Here is a 23,924-nt window from a genome sequence, read left to right as displayed (position 1 = left end):
GGGGCCCCTGGGGTATGAGCAGTCTGCACTGACAAATGAGGGGCCCCTGGGGTATGAGCAGTCTGCACTGACAAGCGCGGGGCCCCTGGGGTATGAGCAGTCTGCACTGACAAGCGCGGGGCCCCTGGGGTATGAGCAGTCTGCACTGACAAGCGCGGGGCCCCTGGGGTATGAGCAGTCTGCACTGACAAGCGCGGGGCCCCTGGGGTATGAGCAGTCTGCACTGACAAGCGCGGGGCCCCTGGGGTATGAGCAGTCTGCACTGACAAGCGCGGGGCCCCTGGGGTATGAGCAGTCTGCACTGACAAGCGCGAGGCCCCTGGGGTATGAGCAGTCTGCACTGACAAGCGCGGGGCCCCTGGGGTATGAGCAGTCTGCACTGACAAGCGCGGGGCCCCTGGGGTATGAGCAGTCTGCACTGACAAGCGCGGGGCCCCTGGGTTATGAGCAGTCTGCACTGACAAGCGCGGGGCCCCTGGGGTATGAGCAGCCTGCACTGACAAGCGAGGGGCCCCTGGGGTATGAGCAGTCTGCACTGACAAGCGAGGGGCCCCTGGGGTATGAGCAGTCTGCACTGACAAGCGAGGGGCCCCTGGGTTATGAGCAGTCTGCACTGACAAGCGCGGGGCCCCTGGGGTATGAGCAGCCTGCACTGACAAGCGAGGGGCCCCTGGGGTATGAGCAGTCTGGACTGACAAGGGGCCCCTGGGGTATGAGCAGTCTGCACTGACAAGCGAGGGGCCCCTGGGGTATGAGCAGTCTGCACTGACAAGGGGCCCTTGGGGTATGAGCAGTCTGCACTGACAAGCGAGGGGCCCCTGGGTTATGAGCAGTCTGCACTGACAAGCGAGGGGCCCCTGGGTTATGAGCAGTCTGCACTGACAAGGGGCCCCTGGGGTATGTGCATTCTGCACTGACAAGCGAGGAGCCCCTGGAGCAGATTGCAGTCAGGGGGTGCATGCCTTGTGAGTAACCAATTGAGGGACCCGGGGATGTATCCAGAGTGTACTGAGAGATGAGGGGCCCCTGGTTATGGCCAGATGGGTGTCAGGGTGTATTCATTGTGGATATTTTCTGGGTGCAGCAGATTCACAGTACAGATGATCTGGGGTGTCCCCTGATCTCATATCAAGCTGAACTCCCAGTTACTGCTTATTATTTCATCCAGTGAGCTGTGTTCCCTGTCATTCCTGCTCCAGCTCATGTAAACAAAGAGGGAAATTGGGACTTTGAATGAGGCTGTTGACAGGTTGAGGTTAGATTGTGTAGACGGCTCATGTAAACAAAGTGCTGGGATTCAGGATGGAATGCTCAGGCTCATGGAAAGTCCTGTGACTCGGGATGTTGTGGATTACTGAACCTTCCTCCGTGTATAATGGATATTCATATTTTTCAGGTTTGCAGCAATTCATCACTTTATCTAGAAAACTGCCCAGTCCTCACATTTATGATGTTGTGGAGGGTTATATTAAGATTTCTGTGGAATGCAGTGAAATGTTGAAGCTTTTGGATGGAGAGAGAAGACCTGAGAATGAGGTGAGTGCACTTTATTTAACGCTAAACTCCATACAAATGGCTATATACACAGATAACATACATCTATGGGGGCTGTTTTACCTAACAAAGGAGTTGTATGTCTGTCCACCCATCCAGTTCTGAGATTCACACAGCTCTGCCACATACCACATCCCTGTTCAGCCTACAAGTACCAACTGCCTTTCTCAATGCTGCTGGTGAGCGCTCTGATTTGTTTTGTATATTTTATATATTTTCGTTGTACTATTACCATTTGTACATTCTGGCATCCATAATATTTTTCGTTATTTGTGATCCCTATTTAGTATGTGCTATGTTTTTAATCTTTTGATATAATAAAATTTTGATATTTTATATATTTTTTGTTATATTCTTTGGAGACCTCCACCTTTTAAAATCCCAATTAAGAGGAAAAAAATGTTTCTATTTGTACATGTACACAGGGATGTGGGTTGGTTGTCTCCTTCCACCAAGTCCGTGTCACCATCCACTGTTCTGTGAGCGCTCTGATAGTCCATTAAGCTTCCTGGGCTTCAGTAACTGCCTGCCTGTATCAGAGGTACAGGCAGACAAAGTACTGACAGTCTGCAAGCGCCTGACATTGCACGCTTTACCGGCTCTTAAGAAAAAAAAAATAGTAAATGCATATTATTACCTGCAGAAAAATGTGCATTTATTTATTTATTTTTTTAAAGGTGAACATGCCCTTTAAGTAACACTTTTAGGTCTCGTCCAGCTGGCAGCCTGTGATTGGACAATGAAAGAAAGAAAAGGCAGACTGATGAGTCAGTGTCACACCCAATTGGATCTTTGTGCTGCTTCCCCCTCTACCAGTCTGAGCTCTGCAGTCCTGTGAATTGCAAGAGACTGGACACATTCTAACATGTGCATTAAAAATGCATTTAAAGGCCTAGTCCACCTTTTGCAAAAGTTAAAGTAATTGTAAAGGCTAAATTATGTAAAAAATAAAAAAAAAAACTACCGTATATACTCGAGTATAAGTAATTCCGAGTATAAGTCGAGGCCCCTAATTTACCACAAAAAACTGGGAAAAACTTATTGACCCGAGTATAAAACGAGGGTGAGAAATGCTGAGGGTCAACAATGCCCATCTGCAGCTGCATGCCTCCCTGTGTCCTGTGCAGCCTACCTGTACCCTGTGCATGTGTCCTGTACATGTGTGTCCTGTACATGTGTGTCCTGTGTTCCTGTGTCCTGTACATGTCCTGTGTGCATGTGCAGCCTACCTGTGGCGATCTCCATCCTCCCTGTGGCGATACTGTTCGGCGGCCATTCCAGAGTTCAAAAGCCGCGCCTCCTCCTCGTCTGTTATAGGCTGACCGCTGACTGCCTATCACGGACATTCTCTCATTCTCATACCACGGACGAGGATGAGAGAATGTCCGTGATAGGCTGTACACTGACAGCTGTTCAGCCTATCACAGACTAGCAGGAGGCGCAGCTTTTGAAAGCTGGAATAGCCTCCGAACACTATCATCACACGCCGGCCGCCGTCTACCTGCATGACACGCTGATCATGCAGACAGACGGCGGTGACTCGAGTATAAGTCGAAGGGGACACTTTCAGCCCAAAAAAAAGGGCTGAAAAATTCGACTTATACTCGAGTATATACGGTATGTTATACTTACCTGCTCTGTGCAGTGGTTCTGCTCAGAGTAGCCCCAATCTTCCTCTTCTCGGGTCCCCCCAACGGTGCTCCTAGCTCCTCTTCTCTGTGCCACCATAAGAATCCTTCCTATTGTTGTACACCAGTGGGTTTGATCCTCAGGCACACTGCTTGTGGTGCCTATAGAAACAGACAGTGAGGCTCAGCCCCCCCTCCCCCCTTCACAGGCTGTGATTGACAGAAGCTTGAAGCTTTTTTTAAACTTAGCAAAATCTTGCCAACATTTTGTTTGAACTGATACTCGGCAGTCCCATTAAATGTTTAGAAGCTTTGTACGCATTCCTAACTGCACCTTGTGTTTTTTTCACCTGCATAAGATGTGCATTGATCAGGTAGTGTCTTGGTGGTGTTTGTTGGCCTGTATTCACAGCCTATAGCAGAGTAAATCTTTACATCTGAGTAGTCTGAGAACTGACACTTCCTGTAAAGAAACTACATATCTCAAAATCACTGTGTCGTGGAAATTCCACTATACGCTGCACGTAATCCATGTCTCCTGCACTAATCAAGCGCCCTTTCGTTTTCTTGGTATAATGCACCTTAGTAAACCCCTGTTTCCCGTATCTTCCCAAATAAACAGACATGACCACCATCCTTAGCTCCACATGCAGACTTGCCGATAATGGGAGCAATCTTTATTTATATAACAATAGAGCTTGTTAGCTTCACAATCGGCCAATCAAGCACAGGCATTCCTTCAAACAGGAGGAGTTATACAAATCTCAACCAATGAACAATGACTAGGGGAGTCTTATGGGCGTGTCTGGGCTGGGGCAGTGTGTATTATTTCCCGCCCTCTGTCTCTGTAAGCCATCATCTTCAGCTAGACAAAGAAAGGCGCGTGGCTGGCCTTGAAATCATGGACACTGTCCCCAACCACAACACACACAAAGACTTGTTTTTACCGTTGGCGGGAATCCTTATTCTGCGTTGTTCAGAGAACAATCCATATCCGGATTATACTACCATTCCTGAGGATGGGAGATTATCTGCAGGAACACGCCATAGCCTCCCCAAGTGTTGATCAGACACACGAGCGCACATCCCCCATAACTGATAATGTCTTTGCAGAGTGAACACATCCCCCCCAGACGATCGTTCTGTGCATTGCACAGGGGCCCTTCGCTGGCGGACATATCCCCACTCTGCAAACACTTCTCTGAAGCTTTCCACTACCAAAATGGGTCTCAACCAGCATCAGTCTGCCCCAGTCCGCTCTTTAGAACGGGCTGCAGGAGAACCAATACTGGGAGACACTTTGACAATACATATTAAATACATCTTTTTTTTTTAAATTCTTTTTTATTAAGTTTTGCACTCAATACAAGACATAAAACAAAACAGTAACCCAGCAGGCAACATGCCACCTGGGTTGGCCTCACAGGGCCAACAACAAGAACTAACATAGTTCAATCTATTCCCATCCCATTCCCCCCACCCCCCCTCCCAACTGACCAGTGACCAAGGTTACCATCTATATATATATATATATATATATATATATATATATATATATATATATATATATATATATATATATATACGCACCTTAACACTATTACAAAGATTTATCATGCCTTTTTTATTTTCTTATTAAATAGTTACTTATTCAGGAACGTGGTTACATTTTTTGTGTCTCATGAGGGGAACACCAACAATAGCATTTACCTATGTTATCAATATATCATATATTTCCAGTATAAACAAAATTTCTCATATTAAATACATCTTAACCACTTACGGAGCGCCGCACGTCAATATATGTCCTAATTTTGAAGAGGAATATCATTGTTATGGCAGCAGCTAGTTGCCATAACCCCTGTATCCTCTTTTTCGTCCGGCGGTCTGCTTTCAGATAAAAGTGGTCTCTGCGGTGGATTCGCCGCAAGATCACTTTTTTTGGTGGCAGGAGAGGCCCTCCACGGCTTACAGGAGCCATCAGCAGAGGCAATCGGATCCTTTCACATGCTGAGTATGGAGACGAGTGAGGGGAAGATGGCCCCCACCCCTCTCCATACCATTGCAGGGCTGAAGCGACGCCAAAACGTCACTTCCGCCCATAGCTTTTAAAGGGCCATTTAAAAAAAAAAAATTTTAATGACAAAATTTTTTATGTTTATTGCATTTTAGTGTAAATATGAGATCTGAGATCTTTTTGACCCCAGACCTCATATTTAAGAGGTCCTGTCATGCTTTTTTTTCTATTATAAGGGATGTTTACATTTCTTGTAATAGGAATAAAAGTGACACCATTTTTTTTTTTTAAAGATCAGTGTAAAAATAAAATGTAAAATAAATAAGAAAAAAACCCATTTTTTAAAAAATGCGCCCTGTCCCGCCGAGCTCGCGTGCAGAAACGAACGCATACGTGAGTAGCGCCCGCATATGAAAACGGTGTTCAAACATGTGAGGTATCGCCGCGATCGGTAGAGCGAGAGCAATAATTCTAGTCCTAGACCACCTCCTCTGTAACTCAAAACATGCAACCTGTAGAATTTTTTTAAACGTCGCCTATGGGCACAATTTTGAAGCCTGACATGTCGGGTATCAAGTTACTCGGCATAACATTATCTTTCACAATATTCAAAAAAAATTTCAAAAATTCAAAAAATGGGCTAACTTTACTGTTATCTTATTTTTTAAATCAAAAAAGTGTATTTTTTCCAAAAAAAGTGCACTTGTAGGACCACTGTGCAAATACGGTGTGTGACAGAAAGTATTGCAATGATCGCCATTTTATTCTCTAGGGTGTTAGAACAAAAATATTTAATGTTTGGGGGTTCTAAGTAATTCTCTATTTAAAAATCCTGTTTTTAACTTGTAAACAACAAATCTCAAACAGAGGCTCGGTCCTTAAGTGGTTAATACAATTTCCACAACAACTGGGTCTCTCAATCTAGGGTTCTGCAGGTGGGATGCTACACAGCAATGAGATCTGACACAGGCACAAACAGGCAGAGCAGAAACTGAGAGCTCATTCGTGTGTTTCATCACATTAGCTCTCCCATATTTGTGATGAAACACAGGGGGGTGGCAAGGAATGGATTGGATGCTGTGTGACCCGGGAACAAACAGTTGCCAATCATTTAGTAAATGGAGACAAGCTGGGTGAATTAATACATGGACATTGGGGGGGGGGGGGATTGCTCAGTCATAACACTACAAACTGCAGCCACAACATGTGAGCTCATCATTACGAGGAAAGGCAAAAGAACACATCGGGAATATAACTACACTAATACTTAGTCAAAATGATAAACTTTTGAAAGTATACAATGCCTTTTATTATTTCCAAACCTTTTTCTTTTATACGCATTTTTTCTGCCATTTCCAGACTTGATTGATTTTGTTTTAGCCAATGGAAAGCTAGTTACTAGGGGAAGGAGAGGCAAGAAATTGCATGAACAACTTTAATAACGTTTCTTATGTTGCATTGGACGCATTCACAAAAAAAAAAAATTAAAGTGACTGTAGATTCCCTTTAGTGTTGATAACATGACTGATTTCTGCTGCCAAACACCTCTCCTATTATGGTTTCTTATATATGGACTATCCATTAATTTTTTGTGTTTCTTTGATTTCAGACAATGTTACTCTTCCAAGCCCTGGAAGCCATTTTGCTGAGAACGGCCAGTGACTTGTCACATCTGAGTGTTGCTGGTGTTAACATAGTCAAATACATACTGAATACACACATGAAGCTGATCTATTCCTCTGTGTACTCAGAAACCCACAGGTAAGGGCTCTCCTAGGGTCTGCCGTATTCTCCGTGTTCTCTTTCCTGGGAAGGTCATTCTCTATTGCAGTGTTTCTCAACCTTTTTTCAGTGGAGGCACCCTTTAACCACTTCCCGCCCGGCCGTCATTCTGCTATAGGCCAGGCGGGGGGTGGTTAAAGGGTGCGTTATTCTGATTGGTCATCCAGCAGGATAAGCCGGGGGCACACAGCGCGGCGATCGGTGGTGTCACTCTTACACACACTGCAACTCCAACCTAGGTAAAGAGCCTTTTGACGCAGGCTCTTTACCACGTGATCAGCTGTGACCAATCACAGCTGATCACAGCGTGTAACCAGGAAGTGCCGGTAAACGGCTTTCCTCGGTTTGTGCTGACAGGGAGAGTCAATCGGCGGCTCTGCACTGATAATCAGCGCACTGATTATTAGCTCAGCCCCCATCAGGGGTGCCCATCACAACTGCTTGTCCCAGATTTATTAGAAGTTTTTTTGGTAATATTTTACTGTAATCATCATTTATTATTGTTAATTTTAGATGTTACAGATTAGAAGTAATCACATAATAATTATAAAGGCATAAAGGAAGTCAGCGTGATAGGTTTCTTCTAAATCTCTTCCCATATGAATGGCTGTAAACTTGAACTCTCACCTCTACATTCATAAGCTCACCACACACATTACAATTTGACTGCATAATCTCCTTTAGATCAACCAACATGTAATGCAAGAGCCAGCCTGGATACAAATTGATGCTATATTTTAGGTAGGTCCTCATAGTACATAGTTTTGTAACACGTATGGTGACCCTTAAAGTGGAGTTCCACCCAAAAGTGGAACTTCTGCTTATCTGATTCCTCCCCCCCTCTGGTGCCACATTTGGCACCTTTCCGGAGGGGGAGCGGGTACCTGTTTTTGACAGGTGCCCTGTCCCCACTTCCATCGGACCTCGCCGTGGCGAGGTATCTCCAGAGGTTTCGCCCCCTGCTCCTTCCCCATGCTGCCGGGCCAGTAAGAGAGCGCAGCACAGTAGGGAAACCGCACTGCCGGGTTCCCTTACCAACAATGGCGACGGCAGCACTTGACAGCCAATGGAATTATCGGCTGGGGTGCCGACATTGCTGGATTCCAGGACAGGTAAGTGTCCTAATATTAAAAGTCAGCAGCTACAGTATGTGTAGCTGCTGACTTAAATTTTTGAAAAGGGGGGGTGGCTTCTGAGCCACTGCTCTGTGTGCCCATTCACACACGGAGCACAACTTGGCCCTGCCCCCGCTTTCTTCTCATTGGCTTACTGGCTGTGATTGATAGTAGCTGGAGCTAATGTCTTCTGCTGCTATCTTAGCCAACGAGGAAGCCTCTGCTCTCATGAACATCGCTGGATTGAGATGGGGCTCAGATAAGTATTAGGGGAGGCCCTTAATCTATCCATTCTTGTATGTGCTCCTACTATGAAGGCTCTGGAAATTTAGAGTGAGGACCGCAGTATATACAGAGGTCCCTTGACGTGGGCACTGTGGCTTACGTATATGTTTGCAAATATATGCAAACAAAGCCTGCATGAGTGCTGCCGGCACTGGGGAGCTACAGTTCATTGAGGGAACCATGATTGCCAACATGTACTGTGACATACTGAAGCAGAGCATGATCCCCTCCCTTTGGAGACTGGGCCGCAGGGCAGTATTCCAACATGATAACGACCACAAACACACCTCCAAGATGACCACTGCCTTGCTAAAGAAGCTGAGGGTAAAGGTGATGGACTGGCCAAGCATGTCTCCAGACCTAAACCCCATTGATCATCTGTGGGGCATCCTCAAACAGAAGGTGGAGGAGCGCAAGGTCTCTAACATCCACCAGCTCCGTGATGACGTCATGGAGGAGTGGAAGAGGACTCCATTGGCAACCTGTGAAGCTCTGGTGAACTCCATTCCCAAGAGGGTTAAGGCAGTGCTGGAAAATAATGGTGGCCACACAAAATATTGACACTTTGGGCCCAATTTGGACATTTTCACTTAGGGGTGTACTCACTTTTGTTGCCAGCGGTTTAGACATTAATGGCTGTGTGTTGAGTTATTTTGAGGGGACAGCAAATTTACACTGTTATACAAGCTGTACACTCACTACTTTACATTGTAGCAAAGTGTCATTTCTTCAGAGTTGTCACATGAAAAGATATAATAAAATATTTACAAAAATGTGAGGGGTGTACTCAATTTTGTGAGATACTGTACTTATTCTGGGTTTAGAGACTCAAAGTATTGAAGAATGATACATTTTTCTAGCATTTTACCATGGTTCTCTTGGTGTAAGTTGACTGGTGGGAGTAGATACCATTTTACCACAGACAATGCAAATGCATGTTACCTTATTTTTGAATGTTTTAAGATTTTACTGCAGAATCTTTGATATGTTGAGGTGAGAGCCACTTACCCAGACTACACATACTGGTTGTGTTTTTATGGCACCAAAGAGGAGAGCAGATTTTGCATTATATACTGTACCCTTTCATACTCTGCTGAATGTTACATACTTCGGACCACAGCATTCTTTTTTATGTATATAGTAAATGCTCAATTTCTCTTCTCTTCTGTACTATTTTGTAGTTACATATACCAGAAAGCTGTGCTGTAAATTATATACGCTGTACAGCTCCATCCTAAACTTTGATGGATGTTGCATTGTTTGGATTGCTCTGCTCTCTGCATTATACTGTATGTTGCATACTTCACACTGCTCCACTCTGTATATTTTCTTGTTCACTATGAGCTCCACCCATCTCCACTCAGTGCGCTGTGCTGTACATTACATTACAATACTCTGCACTGCTACTGTTAATAATTAACACAACATTTCCTAAGCAATAGGCCAAAGTTGTTTGTATCATCTCAGTTTCTTCTAAAAACCTTTTGATTCTTTCTTTAATCTGCACAGGATGTCCCGAATTTGCCTCAACCTGTTGTCCGCAATGGTGACACAAGGACCAGACTGTGCCAGGGATGTTTTCAGCCATTTTGATTTCAACAACAAGTACCTACCAGGATTACTGAAGAAAAGAGACAAACAAGTATGTATCCATAGCAATCCAAGCACGCATACTGATCCATAAAACTCGCTAGATCGGGGGTCAGAAACCCGTTGATCGCGGACAGGTGACAGGTAGACCGCAAACAGGTCTGCACCGCCGACCCCTGCCTTCTATTTGTAGGTACTGGACTGGTTCTCTCTTCACAACCAGCCTCCTCCGCCTCGCCTTCGGTCCTTCCCTCTCCCCGCCGCCTCCTCCGCTGCTGTCATTAGTGAACAGTGGGGAGCGAGAGCCAGCCCCCTTTCTCTTCTCTTTGGCTGACTGACTTTAGCAGCAGCAGGAACCAATGGCACTGCACTGCTGTCTTAGTCAACGAGGAGGGGAGTCCCGGGCAGCCTAGACACTTCTACAACATTGCTGGATCTAAATGGGGCTGGGAAGGGGGGGCTGCCGCACACAGAAGATTTTTTATCTGAATGCATAGAATACATTTAGATAAAAAAAACCTCCTGCCTTGCAACCACTTTAACCCTGCGCTCTGAGCATGTAACGCACCGCTGAATCCTGCGCTCTGAGCGTGTAATGCGGCCCTGTGCTCTGAGCATGTAACGGGCCCCTGAGCCCTGCGCTCTGAGCGTGTAACGGGCCCCTGAGCCCTGCGCTCTGAGCGTGTAACGGGCCCCTGAGCCCTGCGCTCTGAGCGTGTAACGGGCCCCTGAGCCCTGCGCTCTGAGCGTGTAACGGGCCCCTGAGCCCTGCGCTCTGAGCGTGTAACGGGCCCCTGAGCCCTGCGCTCTGAGCGTGTAACGGGCCCCTGAGCCCTGCGCTCTGAGCGTGTAACGGGCCCCTGAGCCCTGCGCTCTGAGCGTGTAACGGGCCCCTGAGCCCTGCGCTCTGAGCGTGTAACGGGCCCCTGAGCCCTGCGCTCTGAGCGTGTAACGGGCCCCTGAGCCCTGCGCTCTGAGCGTGTAACGGGCCCCTGAGCCCTGCGCTCTGAGCGTGTAACGGGCCCCTGAGCCCTGCGCTCTGAGCGTGTAACGGGCCCCTGAGCCCTGCGCTCTGAGCGTGTAACGGGCCCCTGAGCCCTGCGCTCTGAGCGTGTAACGGGCCCCTGAGCCCTGCGCTCTGAGCGTGTAACGGGCCCCTGAGCCCTGCGCTCTGAGCGTGTAACGGGCCCCTGAGCCCTGCGCTCTGAGCGTGTAACGGGCCCCTGAGCCCTGCGCTCTGAGCGTGTAACGGGCCCCTGAGCCCTGCGCTCTGAGCGTGTAACGCGCCCCTGAGCCCTGCGCTCTGAGCGTGTAACGCGCCCCTGAGCCCTGCGCTCTGAGCGTGTAACGCGCCCCTGAGCCCTGCGCTCTGAGCGTGTAACGCGCCCCTGAGCCCTGCGCTCTGAGCGTGTAACGCGCCCCTGAGCCCTGCGCTCTGAGCGTGTAACGCGCCCCTGAGCCCTGCGCTCTGAGCGTGTAACGCGCCCCTGAGCCCTGCGCTCTGAGCGTGTAACGCGCCCCTGAGCCCTGCGCTCTGAGCGTGTAACGCGCCCCTGAGCCCTGCGCTCTGAGCGTGTAACGCGCCCCTGAGCCCTGCGCTCTGAGCGTGTAACGCGCCCCTGAGCCCTGCGCTCTGAGCGTGTAACGCGCCCCTGAGCCCTGCGCTCTGAGCTTGTAACGCGCCCCTGAGCCCTGCGCTCTGAGCGTGTAACGCGCCCCTGAGCCCTGCGCTCACTTGTAATACTTATTTTATTTTTGTGTCCACAAACACACTGCGTTTGGGCTTAACAATGTATCATCGCCCACAGTAGATCACAAAAGCAGTGCCTTTTGAACACTGTGCAAGAAACCCACATGGAACATGCCTTTCTGGCACTGCGCTCTGGTGTGAACCGGCTAAAACAGGACACTGAGCCCGGGGATCTTTGACTTCATCAGTGTTGATGAAGTGGATCTCCATCTCTCTAAGGTTACCTACTAGGTTGCTGGGCTAGATGATAGATTGTACCTGACTTTCCCAGCTTCATCTAGGGTCTGTGGTCACCTTTAAAGCTGCAGAGAGCCTATAAATGCAATAATGTAGTTGTGTGCTTATTTATAGATTTAAAAAAAGTTAAATTTCCGTTATGTACGTACCAAATTATTAATAGTGAAAGTAAAATAAAATACAAATAGTTTAATATTTAGTATGGTTGAATGGAAGGCTGATACCAGGTTACCTACAGAAACTTACAATTCTTGCATACAAAAACTATATTATGAGATGTATAATAGTGATCACAGAGCTGCATTCATTTGTGTATTTTGTTTTGTCTGGAGTTTAGTTTGAAGGGAAGATAAAAATGCTTTTATGTCAATTTTATTTGCAATGTCCCTGATTCCTTTTGCATGACTGAAACCTTCTGTCTTTCTATTGTAGGGCAGACCGGATGTCAGGATGGCATATATACAGTTTGCTCTTTCCTTCCTGATTTCTGGGGATAATACTAACATTGTTCAAGTTCTGGAGCTCAAAGGTAATCTAAGTGTAGTGATTAAAGCTAGGTATAAACAACTAAAAAAAGTGCACACAGAACAGCCACGTCCGTAAATATTGGAGAAGAAAAAAGGGGTAGTATAGAGTATTACCAAAAGGGCGGACTTTTTAGGCTAAGAAACAATGGAAGAGAAACATATTATAAACAATCAAATTTATTAAAGTTAACAATTACATAGAAAAATCAAATTGGATAAAAGTATGAAAAATATGCATCTATGCTTAAGTGCAGTGCAGTGAGCCCCGTATGTCTATGTCTACGCGTTTCGCCGCTAGGCTTCTTCAGGACACAGCCAAGGTTCAAAGACGATGCAGATAAGAGAATATGTTTCTCTATCTTGGTTTAGGGTATAAAGTCGCTTATAGCCACGATAAGATGAGCGATATATTTAGAAGCTACGAATAAATCCAATACCGCTGGATACATAAACAGGGGCAGATAAAAAATTAACATTCCTGGTATGCAAGAGGCAAAAAAGAAGGCCAGAAGGCGTCCAATCATATAGGTCCTTAGTTAGATTTCAGCAGTGCTGATGGCTATATAAAGCCTAACTGGCGTTAATTGTTTCTTAGCCTAAAAAGTCCGCCCTTTTGTTAATACTCTGTACTACCCCTTTTTTCTTCTCTAAAGCTAGGTATACACGTTGAGTTTTTTTCAACCAGCAGATTGAACTAAAAACCCCACAGATCACTGCAAGCTACGTTGATGCAGCAATCTCTCCCACTGTGCCTTTTTATTCTGACAGCGGGGACTCCCACTGCTGCATAGACAGTACACAGCAGTACACATGGACTGAAATTCGGCCGGATTCTCTGCTGAACTGACCGAATTTCGGTGAGTGTATACCCTGCTTAAGTCATATTCATTTATCTGTACACTTTTAATCAAATTATATCAAAACCTTCCAACGTACCAGAAATACTGTGGTCTTACAGCCCTGCCATCACGGACACACTGTGTGTTTTTCTCATTTTTGAATGGGCTTTTTCCAGTTGATCTGACTCCTCTTCTAGACCCATTGGCGGAAATAAATCAAGACGCAGGCTGCAGGTAGAAAAAACGATCTGGCTATCTCAGCAGCAAGCCACCTGTTCTTGTGATCTAGTGTAATGCTGATAGAGCAGCAGCTCATTCAGGTCAGCCTAGCCAGACTGGTCTGTTCAGTAAAGGGAAATCAGTTTTGACCACCAATGACTCAAAGGGGTAACGAGGGACATAGATGATCTCTTATGCCCCGTACACACGGTCAGACTTTGTTCGGACATTCCGACAACAAAATCCTAGGATTTTTTCCGACGGATGTTGGCTCAAACTTGTCTTGCATACACACGGTCACACAAAGTTGTCGGAAAATCCGATCGTTCTGAACGCGGTGACGTATAACACGTATGTCGGGACTATAAACGGGGCAGTGGCCAATAGCTTTCATCTATTTATTCTGAGCATGCGTGACACTTTGTCAGTCGGATTTGTGTACACACGATCGGAATTTCCGACAACGGATTTTGTTGTCGGAAAATTTTATATCCTGCTCTCAAACTTTGTGTGTCGGAAAATCCGATGGAAAATGTGTGATGGAGCCCACACACGGGCGGAATTTCCGACAACAAGGTCCTATCACACATTTTCCGTCGGAAAATCCGACCGTGTGTACGGGGCATTAGGCTGAGTTCACACTGGCATTAGGAGCAGGCGTTTGAGAGGCAATAAAAAAAACCCTCAAATGCCTATGCATAAGATACAATAGACAGCACAGCCTTTTAACGCCTTGCAAATGCTCTGGCAGGCAGTTGCAGGGCGTTAAGATTTGTTCATTTACTGTAATGAAATAGGCATTTGTGGAGCAGTTTTAACGATCATCAAACGTTTCAAAACTGCCCATAGGGCGTTTGGGGAGCATTTTTAACTCCTCCTTAATGCTTGTAGAACGCCTGTCTAATGCCCATACATAACGCTCATTGATTCCTGTCTGACACCCATACTAATGCTATTCAGACGCTATAGGAGCGTTTATTGAGCGTTAGAAATTTAGTCAAGTGCGAACAAGCCCTTAGAGGTTTGTTGTCTCCTCAAATAAATGTTAGAAGAAATACTGTAAGCATCCGGACAAGTGATTGTGAATAATTTATTGTATTATTTATAAAAGCCAGTGGATGGCACTGTTGGCCATGAGAAGATAATATAAATAACATTCTGTTACAATATATAGAACACATGACATTACTACAGAGAGCATTGATGATTTACAAAGTGCCTAAACCATAACATTTATATTTCACCATTCATTGGTACATGTTAGCCTTTGCCATCATAAAAAGGGTTAAAACCACCCGTGCTGCTCCGATTTCGAAACGCTTTTCATATGCTTCGGAAGCGCTGCCCATGCATTCCAATGGTCAGGGGAGGTGTAGGAGTGCTGTATATGGCGCTTCTACACTGCCCCAAAGATGCTGCTTGCAGGACTTTATGTAATGTCCCACAAGCGCACCGCCCCAGTGTGAAAGCACTTGGGGCATTCACACTGGGGCGGCATGGGAGGCGCTTTACAGTCGCTATTTTTAGCGATAAAATTCTCTCTCTCTCTCTCTCTCTCTCTCTCTCTCTCTCTCTCTCTCTCTCTCTCTCTCTCTCTATCTATATATATATCTATATATCGATATATAGATATATATATATTTATATTGTTTTAGTTCACACATATTGCAATAATAGGAGCACATATAAGAATGGATAGGTTAAGGGCAGCTTTTCCTGGAGGGAGCCCGCCTCTCCTTAAAGCCAAAGGGATGCATGTGATGCCCAGCAAGAGCACAATGGCAGCAAAGGCATCCCATGTGTTCCTGCACCCAATAAATGTACCCTTCTACGACCTGAATTTTTTCCCCAAGTTCAGCTGGTTGTCTGGTTACATAAAAAGCCTGTCCCAGCTGCTGAGATATAGTCATGTTAAAAAAAAAAAATGAACCACTTTTTCAGAGTATAGTCAGCTGGGAGGATGCCACTTGTCCATTCCTGAGACTCTGACCTTGATCTCTGAATGTCCCAAAAAAGATAATGGTATTGGGTCAGTTTTTAGTTGCTTTAACTGCTGTTTTGTATGTAATGTAGATTATACATAAATACAAATGCACAAAAATAATTGCCATCAATTTAGATAAATATAAGGTTTGACCATGTTTTTGGTATGCAATTATACTGCAGTATTAATATTTCTTTATTCCTTTCCCTATTGTTTGTATTTTGTATGTTATCACATATATGTATCCCATAGATTGTACAATATACGCAGTTGTATCTAATATTTCAATATTTATATGCAATATCAAGTGGTCAAAGGGGACACTTACAGCTCCCTAAATATTTTACAAATCTAATATATCTATCTTGTATCATATAAAAGACAAGAGCACTCAGTGTTTCCAGTTACATTGTAGGGTTGGAACATTCTTTAACCCTGGCCTTACATGGATCAAAATGTGTCTGGTTCAGCAGGAACGGGCGAATTTCAATCCATGCATGGCCACTGTGGTTGAACAGATGTCAGTCTACTGACCAACCTGCCTGGCTTTAGCCTCTCGATCAACGCTGATCTGTATAATGTGACAGTGGGAAAGTCTCCCTGCTGTCAGAATACAATAACTCGTGGGAAACATTCCCCCATGCACCTCAACTGCGTGGATGGGGGGAATCGGGTTTGTTTTTTTTTTTTTTTTTTTAGTTTAACTCGCTGGTTGAATGAAAAAAAAAAAAAGGAATCGTCTACAGTATGGCTAGCTTAACCACCTGTTCCTTGCAGGCCTGTGGGGTTCAACATACCTAAAATTAACTTTACACTCATAATAGCTCATGCACTACCTCTCTCTCTCTTTCCTCCTCACTGTTGCACCCCTTCTCCACAACACACTCTCCAAAGCCATGTTAAAAACGACTATATCTTCATTATTCCCTCCTTTTCTTTTTTTTCTTTTTCTTTTTTATTTCATCCTTTGCTTTCACTTGAGCACACAGATTCTGGAATGATCGCACATTGGGAGCAGTGGGCTACCCCTACCTATTGCACAAAAAAAATGACGTAAGCACAGACCTACAACACACGTGTTGTTGGGAATTAGACACCCTTGAAGAGCAAACATGCAAAGACGTGCAATTAGACCGCACACAAATGTGCAGTAAAGGAAAATGCTAGCAGCTAATGAAATGTCAGCTCAGGCTGTAAGGCCTCCAAATTTGAATGCCGCGGAACACCCTTTAAAAGTCTATGGGAGAAATCAAAAGTGCTAATTTTAAAGGCTTATAAGTGTTTGGGGACCTGGGTCCTGCCCCAGAGGACATGGATCAATGCAAAAAAAGTTTTAAAAACGGCCGTTTTTTCAGGAGCAGTGATTTTAATAATGCTTAAAGTCAAACAATAAAAGTGTAATAAAAGTGTAATATCCCTTTAAATTTCGTAGCTGGGGGGTGTCTATAGTATGCCTCATCAACATGGGGACAAGGTGCTTTGGGGGGCTACCCCAAAGCACCCTCCCAATGTTAAGGGCATGTGGCCTGGTGCGGTTCAGGAGGGGGGGGGGGCGCTCTCTTGTCCCCCCCTCTTTTTCTGCGGCCTGCCAGGTTGCGTGCTCGGATAAGGGTCTGGTATGGATTTTTGGGGGGACCCCACGCCGTTTTTTTTTTTATTTTGGCGCGGGGTTCCCCTTAAAATCCATACCACACCTGAAGGGCCTGGTATGGAATTTAGGGGGACCCCCACGTCATTTTTTTTTTTTTTTTTTATTTTGTTTCGGGGTTCCCCTGTGGGGAATTCCCATGCCGTTTTTATCAAAGAACTTCTTTGTGTATTGTCGGACCAGCAATGCAATAGCCGCGAGTAGTTTTAAATGACTTTTTTTCCTTTGAAATGTCATTTTGCTGTCAGACTGTTCTAAACACGGGAAACATGCGCCCCTTTACAGGCATACTATAGACACCCCCCAGCTATGAAATTTAAAGGGATATTACACTTTTATTGTTTGACTTTAAGCATTATTAAAATCACTGCTCCTGAAAAAACGGCCGTTTTTAAAACTTTTCTTTGCATTGATCCATGTCCCCTGGGGCAGGACCCAGGTCCCCAAACACTTTTTATGACAATAACTTGCATATAAGCCTTTAAAATTAGCACTTTTGATTATTCATGTTCGTGTCCCATAGACTTTAACGGTGTTCGCGTGCTCGAACAAACTTTTTTCCTGCTCGCATGTTCTGGTGCGAACCGAACAGGGGGGTGTTCGGCTCATCCCTACGGATAACTGAGGCTCTGTTTTGGTTTATCTTCTTCTAAAACACTAATCGCTTTAGAAAGTCTTAATAGTTCCATGCCACCCTAGCAGTGTCTTTAATAGCAAATGAGTGTTATCAGTACTTAGCTCATACAAAATATATGGTGGCCCTACAACCTGACACTTGTCTGATATGTCTAATAGTCTTGGGAGCAACTGGAGTACAATCTGAGTAAAATATGCAAGTGGCAAGTAACACACTCCCAATATAAATGTGCAAATAAAACAAAACAATACTAATGCTAATATTTCTTATTATAATAATATAAATCCCGTGCTTAAGTGCAATAAGATAATGAATAATGTCAGAAAAAAGTTTTACCTTGAGTCTTCACAAATTCTCAAAAATCTGTGCTTTGTATCCTATATTCACCTCAGTTCTCCCCCATAAGAAATGCCCTCACCTCACAGAGTATGACCTCACATTGATTTACCTCCATTAGACTCGAAAATGGGAGAGAGATCTCCAAATAGTGCTTATATAGTTTTAAACAATATTCAATTTGTTAAAAAGTGTGCAAAGAACTCGCATTTAAAGTGGAGTTCTGCCAAAAAAAGAAAATTAAAAGTTAGCAGCTACAAATACTGCATTTGCTGACTTTTAATATTAGGACACTTACCTGTCCAGGGCATCCGCGATGTCCTCACCTGAAGTCGATCTGTCCCTCGACTCCCAGGTGGAGGCACCGGCATCTTTAGCAAGGGAATCGGGAAGTGAAGCCTTGCGGCTTCACAGCCTGGTTCCCTACTGCGCATGCGCGAGTCACACTGCGTGTCCTCACTGGTCCCTGCTGTCTTTTGGGACCTGTGTGTCTCCCAGAAGACAGCGGGGGGGGGGGGGGGGGAGGGGCCGGACATGGCATAGATCGCCGCAAAATCTGCAGCGATCTAAAGCCGAAAGTGGGAGCAAATACCTGTATTGGGTATCTGCTCCCCCTCCCATCTGAAAGGTGCCAAATGTGACACTGGAGAGGGGAGGAACCGGATCAGCTGAAGTTCCATTTTTGATTGGAACTCCGCTTTAAAAGGTGCTCCAGTGCACCAACTGTATACAGCGTATATAATAAAACCACGTTGCTGTAGCTACTTCTTGCCTCTTTGTGAAAAAAGCAAAAAACGTCTTGCCAAACAAATCTGCCCCTCCCCTTGTTTTTTGCATTGTTCACGGAGAGAGGCACAAAGTAGCTGCAGCATCGTGGTTTTATTATATACGCTGTATACAGTTGGTGCACTGGAGCACCTTTTTAAATGTGAGTTCTATGCACATTTTTTAATAAACTGAATATTGTTTAAAAGGATATAAGCACTATTTGGAGCTCTGTCTTTTTCCCATTTTTGAGTCATAATGGAGGTACATCAATGGAGCAACGAGGAGGAAAGCATGATCTGTTAGTCCGGGGTGACTAAAAAGCTTTATTTGACCAAACTTAAAGCGGAGTTCCACACAAAAATGGAACTTCCGCTTTTCGGAACCCTCCCCCCTCCGGTGTCACATTTGGCACCTTTCGGGGGGAGGGGGGTGCAGATACCTGTCTAAGACAGGTATTTGCACCCACTTCCGGCATAGACTCCCACGGGAGTCTATGCCTCTTCCTGTCCCCGACTGCGCTGTCTGCTGGGAACACACAGCTCCCAGGAGAGAGCAGGGACCACTAGGGACGCGCAGCGCGACTCGCGCATGCGCAGTAGGGAACCGGGAAGTGAAGCCGCAACGCTTCACTTCCTGATTCCCTCACCCAGGATGGCGGCGGCAGCTGCCGAGAACCGAGCGGCCTCTCGGCGTCCCCTGCCGACATCGCTGGACCCTGGGACAGGTAAGTGGCCATGTATTAAAAGTCAGCAGCTGCAGTATTTGTAGCTGCTGGCTTTTAATATTTTTTTTTTTTTTTGGCGGTGTGGGTGAACCCCCGCTTTAAGTGTGAGGTGAGTGCATTTCTTTGGGGGGGGGGTGGGGGGGGCACTGAGGTGAATTGATACAAAGCATGGATTTTTGAGGATTTGTAACTTTTTTCTGACATTATTCATTAACTATCTAATTGCACTTAAGCACAGGATTTATATTATTATAAGAAGAAATATACATGAATGTATTATATTATTGTATTATTTTATTGTTTATTCACATGTTATTATGTTGGCACTCATATTGGCACAGGAGAATTGAGAAACTAACTGATTGGATACATTTATTAACACCAGCGCAGCATTATTTGTTTTGAGTGTCTGATATGTCTGCTGTAGTCTAAATTCTTGAATGAAAAGACTGCACCAGTGTAAGAATTAGGCTCCATTCACACTTGTGCGACATAACATGCTACTTTGGACAGCAAAGTTGCATGACAAGTCCTTCTCCATGTTTTGCAATGATAACGATTTATATATGCGTGACTTTAGAGTAGTTCATGCACTACTTCAGTCTGACTTTCATGCCACTTGAGGGCCATAGACTTCAACCCTCAAAAGTTGAAAGAAAGTCGTACAGTTGTGCAAGAGTTATCCATAATCACTGGTCAAAGCCATATCCAAGTTGCACCTATCCAAAGTTGCGTCAAAGTTGCACTCTGAAGTCGGTGCAACTTTAGAGTTGTACAAGTGTGAATGGAACCTTAAAGCAGAGCTTTATAACAGATGCTTTTTTGGTGACTGGTTCTCTTTTGAAGCTACATTTAAGGCCATAAGACTGCATCCTAGTAGATTTGTGCCACTTTGTTAGTTATGGTTTACACATTCTGCCATTATTTTTTTTTTTTTAGGTTTCTTTAGTGAGATTTTCTTCACTGGGATAAAGGAAGATAGAATATCCACAATAAATCTCCTGCTGTCCTTGCTGCAAACCAAGGTGAGATCTCTGTTCTAATACACTGCTTTCAAAGCAAAAACTCTCTGTGCAATAATCCAGCCCAAACTTTTAAAGCCAATGTTCACCATTGAAAACATGTTACACCTGTATTTAGGGCGTAACATGGTCCTAAGCACCCTCACGCCACCCCCCAGAGCCCCATCCCCAGCAGGTGGTGGTTCCTCTGTCACATTTAAAAGTGGTGCGTCTGTGTGGGGCCCTGCCTCTACAGCCATGTCATTACAAAAAGTGATCTGTAAATTAGTAAACTACAATTTCTATCTGCTGATTATCACACTCATAGTCCATGAACACTTCCTCCATGTTTCTAACTAAAAGCCTGGACAGAAAGCTGGAGAGTTAGTGTGCAAGAGCCTGACATTGCAACATTGCACCCACAACCTACTGAGCATGGTTGCAATGCTTTGCAGGCTCCTACAGGAAAAAAATAAATAAATGCATTTTTTTTCCCTGCAAAAATATGTGGATGTATTAATTTTTTTCTTAAAATGATTGTAAGGTCTCGTGTTTTTTTTTTTTTTTTGTAGTTAAAAATAACAAACATGTCATACTTACCTGCTGTGTGCAGTGGATTTGCACAAAGCAGCACAGATCCTCCTCTTCTTTGGTCCCTCTTCTGTGATCCTCCCTCCTGTTGAGGGCCCCCCACAGCAAGCAGCTTGCTATGGGGGTCCCCGAGCCACAGCTCCCTTTGTCCATGCAGACACATAGCCGGGGCCCACCCTGCCCCCTTTCTCTTCTCATTGGCTGACTGACTTTGACAGCAGCGGGAGCCAATGGCGCCACACTGCTGTCTCAGCCAATGAGGAGGGAAGTCCCGGGCAGCCGAGACAATCCTACAACATCGCTGGAACTAGATGGAGCTCAGGTAAATATTAGGGGGGCTGCTGCACACAAAAGGCCAAAATGCATTAAGATAAACCTTCTGACTTTACAATCACTTTAAAGGTAAACTTCAGCCTTTCATTACAGATAGAATATGGAATGATTGGGGCCTTGTCAGTTTTTTTTTTTTTTTGTATTCTCTGTCCTGTCGGGGAGATTTTTCTAAATTTCCTGTCTGAGAAACCCAACAGGAAGAAATAGGAAATCTATCTTATTCTGAGACAGTTGCCATTGGAGTAGGTGTCTCCATTGGAATATTACCCGCAACTTCTGTTTCGTTTGAAAGTTTGGGTTTTCCACCATTGACATTGGTCACCAGGGAAAATATAGAGGATGAATCCCCCAGTGGAACACAGATGGCCATAAAAACCTGAAAGGGGTTTTAACACTTCTAACCCTATCCAAAGTGAGAAAAAGTGTAATTACATATACTTGTAATGTCACCCTCTTTTCTTTTTATTCTAACTTGCTTCTTTCATTTCCATTCAATGTATTTTTGTAATTCTCCTTGCAGGTTATTCACAATAAAGCCATAACTAAGACCCAGAAAGTGCGTTTTTTTACTTCTGCTATTCTGAATCGCATAGCTTCCCTATACCGCTGGAATGGCATTGCAGATGTCAGAAAGGATGTGCAGGTACAGAGTCTTCAGGCAGATCATTGTGTGCAATATGCTGTGCTATTTTAGGGAATGGGTGCAGAACTGTGGTGGCTGTCTGATATTATTCATTTTTTTTTATAATTGACAATTTTTATTGAATTTTAGCGTTTTCAATACAAAAATATAAAACACAATTGAATGAAGAAAAAGAGGAGGGTAGTAGAAACAAACATCTCCGGTAGGGGCATAAATTGTCTCAATACAACAATTCATAAACAATGTCCAAAGGCATAGTTAGTTAGATCATAAAACTGCACAGCCCAGGAACGCAATATCAGAAAAGCAATAGTAATAGATTTTCCTTTTTTTCCTTCCTTCCCCTCCTTTTCCAGACATTCCATAAACATGTGCAGTTATGGATAAAATGTGTAGCCTGCTTTTCAGGAGGAAAAAAAAAAAAAAAGAGGGAGGGAAAGTGGGAAAGTAAAAGAAGGAGGAGAAAGATGTGGAGAGAAGGCCCCAATGGGCTCGTTCCTCCTGGGCCCCGAGTGCACATGGTATACAGAGTGGAGGAGGGGTCTCATAGATTCAGGGTGGCTCCACCTGTCCATGCCAAGGATCCCATGTCGCCGAGTGTAGTTCTATTCGGTCTCTCAATCTAGCCGACATGGACTCCATGACCTCCACATCCTTGATCCTTGATATATAAAGGTCAGAAAGTGTTGGGGGATTACGTTGTTTCCATTGAAGGGCCACTAGACAACTAGCCGCTGTTGCTATATGTGTGGCCAATTTTTTAACCAAACTGGGTAATTTGGGGGGGGAGGCGTAATAAGAAAAATTTGGGTGAGAGGGATATCCACCTCAAACAGCCGATGGAGAAGCTCCCTTACCGATCGTCAGTAAGGTTGAAGGACTGGGCAGCTCCAGTAGATATGATATAACGTGCCCCGGTCCTGGAGACATCTCCAACAGCGATCTGAGGCCAATGGATATATAGCGTGTAGGCTAGATGGTGTTAGATACCAGTAAAAGAGCACCTTGTACATGTTCTCCTTATAGAGCGTGCACATAGAGCTCTTGGCCGCCCAAGACCATATAGTGGACCATTGTTCAGAGGACATTTGATATTATTCATTTTTATGGTGAGATCCTGTTACATCAGTCTCTGCTAGAAGATGACCCTACAGTGGGCATACTTTTTGGTGAAATGATGAGTTCCATTTTCTCAGTGAATCATGCATTTATTGTTTTTTTTTTTTTTTTTTATTGCCCTTTACCGATCAAAGGTAAAACAGACTTGATATTTAGTATATTCCACAAGGTAGACTCGGCAAATCTTTAGAGTCTCCAGTGATCAAGCTTGTGTGCTCTTGTGTTTCCAACTCTGCCTACCAGCTGTCACTAGTACTTGCAGGACTGGCTGTAAAGACTTGCATTGCCTCTTACAGTATAGCAAATAGAGAAGGAGAGCAATATCACTGCAGCAAGAGGAATAAGACGTCAAGAGCAGAATAATTACCTCCAAAGGGAGATCTCTGCTGGAGTTCAGAAGCATTGTAAATCACTTAGTGGGGTAGTATGCCCATTGTCATTTCCCTCTAACTGAAATGTCAGTTCTGGGTAGAAATGTAAAATTTCCGGATATTTTGAATCCATGAGAAAAAACTTTTTTTCTTGTTTTTCCTGGAATTTTTTTTAGAAAAAATGAAAATATAATCAGTATGGAGTAGTTTTACAAATTGAAAGCCA

The 23,924-nt window shown here is 44.7% G+C and overlaps 1 protein-coding gene across 1 annotated transcript in view; it reads left to right on the top strand.

Annotated features, from left to right (window-relative positions):
- Positions 1 to 23,924, top strand: part of URB1 (URB1 ribosome biogenesis homolog) — a 137,233-nt gene that overhangs the window by 1,069 nt on the left and 112,240 nt on the right. The window contains exons 2-7 of the mRNA XM_073617120.1: positions 1,397 to 1,536; positions 6,809 to 6,960; positions 9,891 to 10,023; positions 12,391 to 12,487; positions 20,580 to 20,665; positions 22,086 to 22,208. Of these exons, the coding sequence (XP_073473221.1) occupies positions 1,397 to 1,536; positions 6,809 to 6,960; positions 9,891 to 10,023; positions 12,391 to 12,487; positions 20,580 to 20,665; positions 22,086 to 22,208 (731 nt within the window). The remainder of the gene's footprint in view (positions 1 to 1,396; positions 1,537 to 6,808; positions 6,961 to 9,890; positions 10,024 to 12,390; positions 12,488 to 20,579; positions 20,666 to 22,085; positions 22,209 to 23,924) is intronic.

The sequence above is a fragment of the Aquarana catesbeiana genome, linkage group LG02, assembly GCF_042186555.1.
Source record: "Aquarana catesbeiana isolate 2022-GZ linkage group LG02, ASM4218655v1, whole genome shotgun sequence".
In the NCBI taxonomy this organism is placed as follows: domain Eukaryota; kingdom Metazoa; phylum Chordata; class Amphibia; order Anura; family Ranidae; genus Aquarana; species Aquarana catesbeiana.
This window is presented reverse-complemented; position numbering and strand designations above follow the sequence as displayed.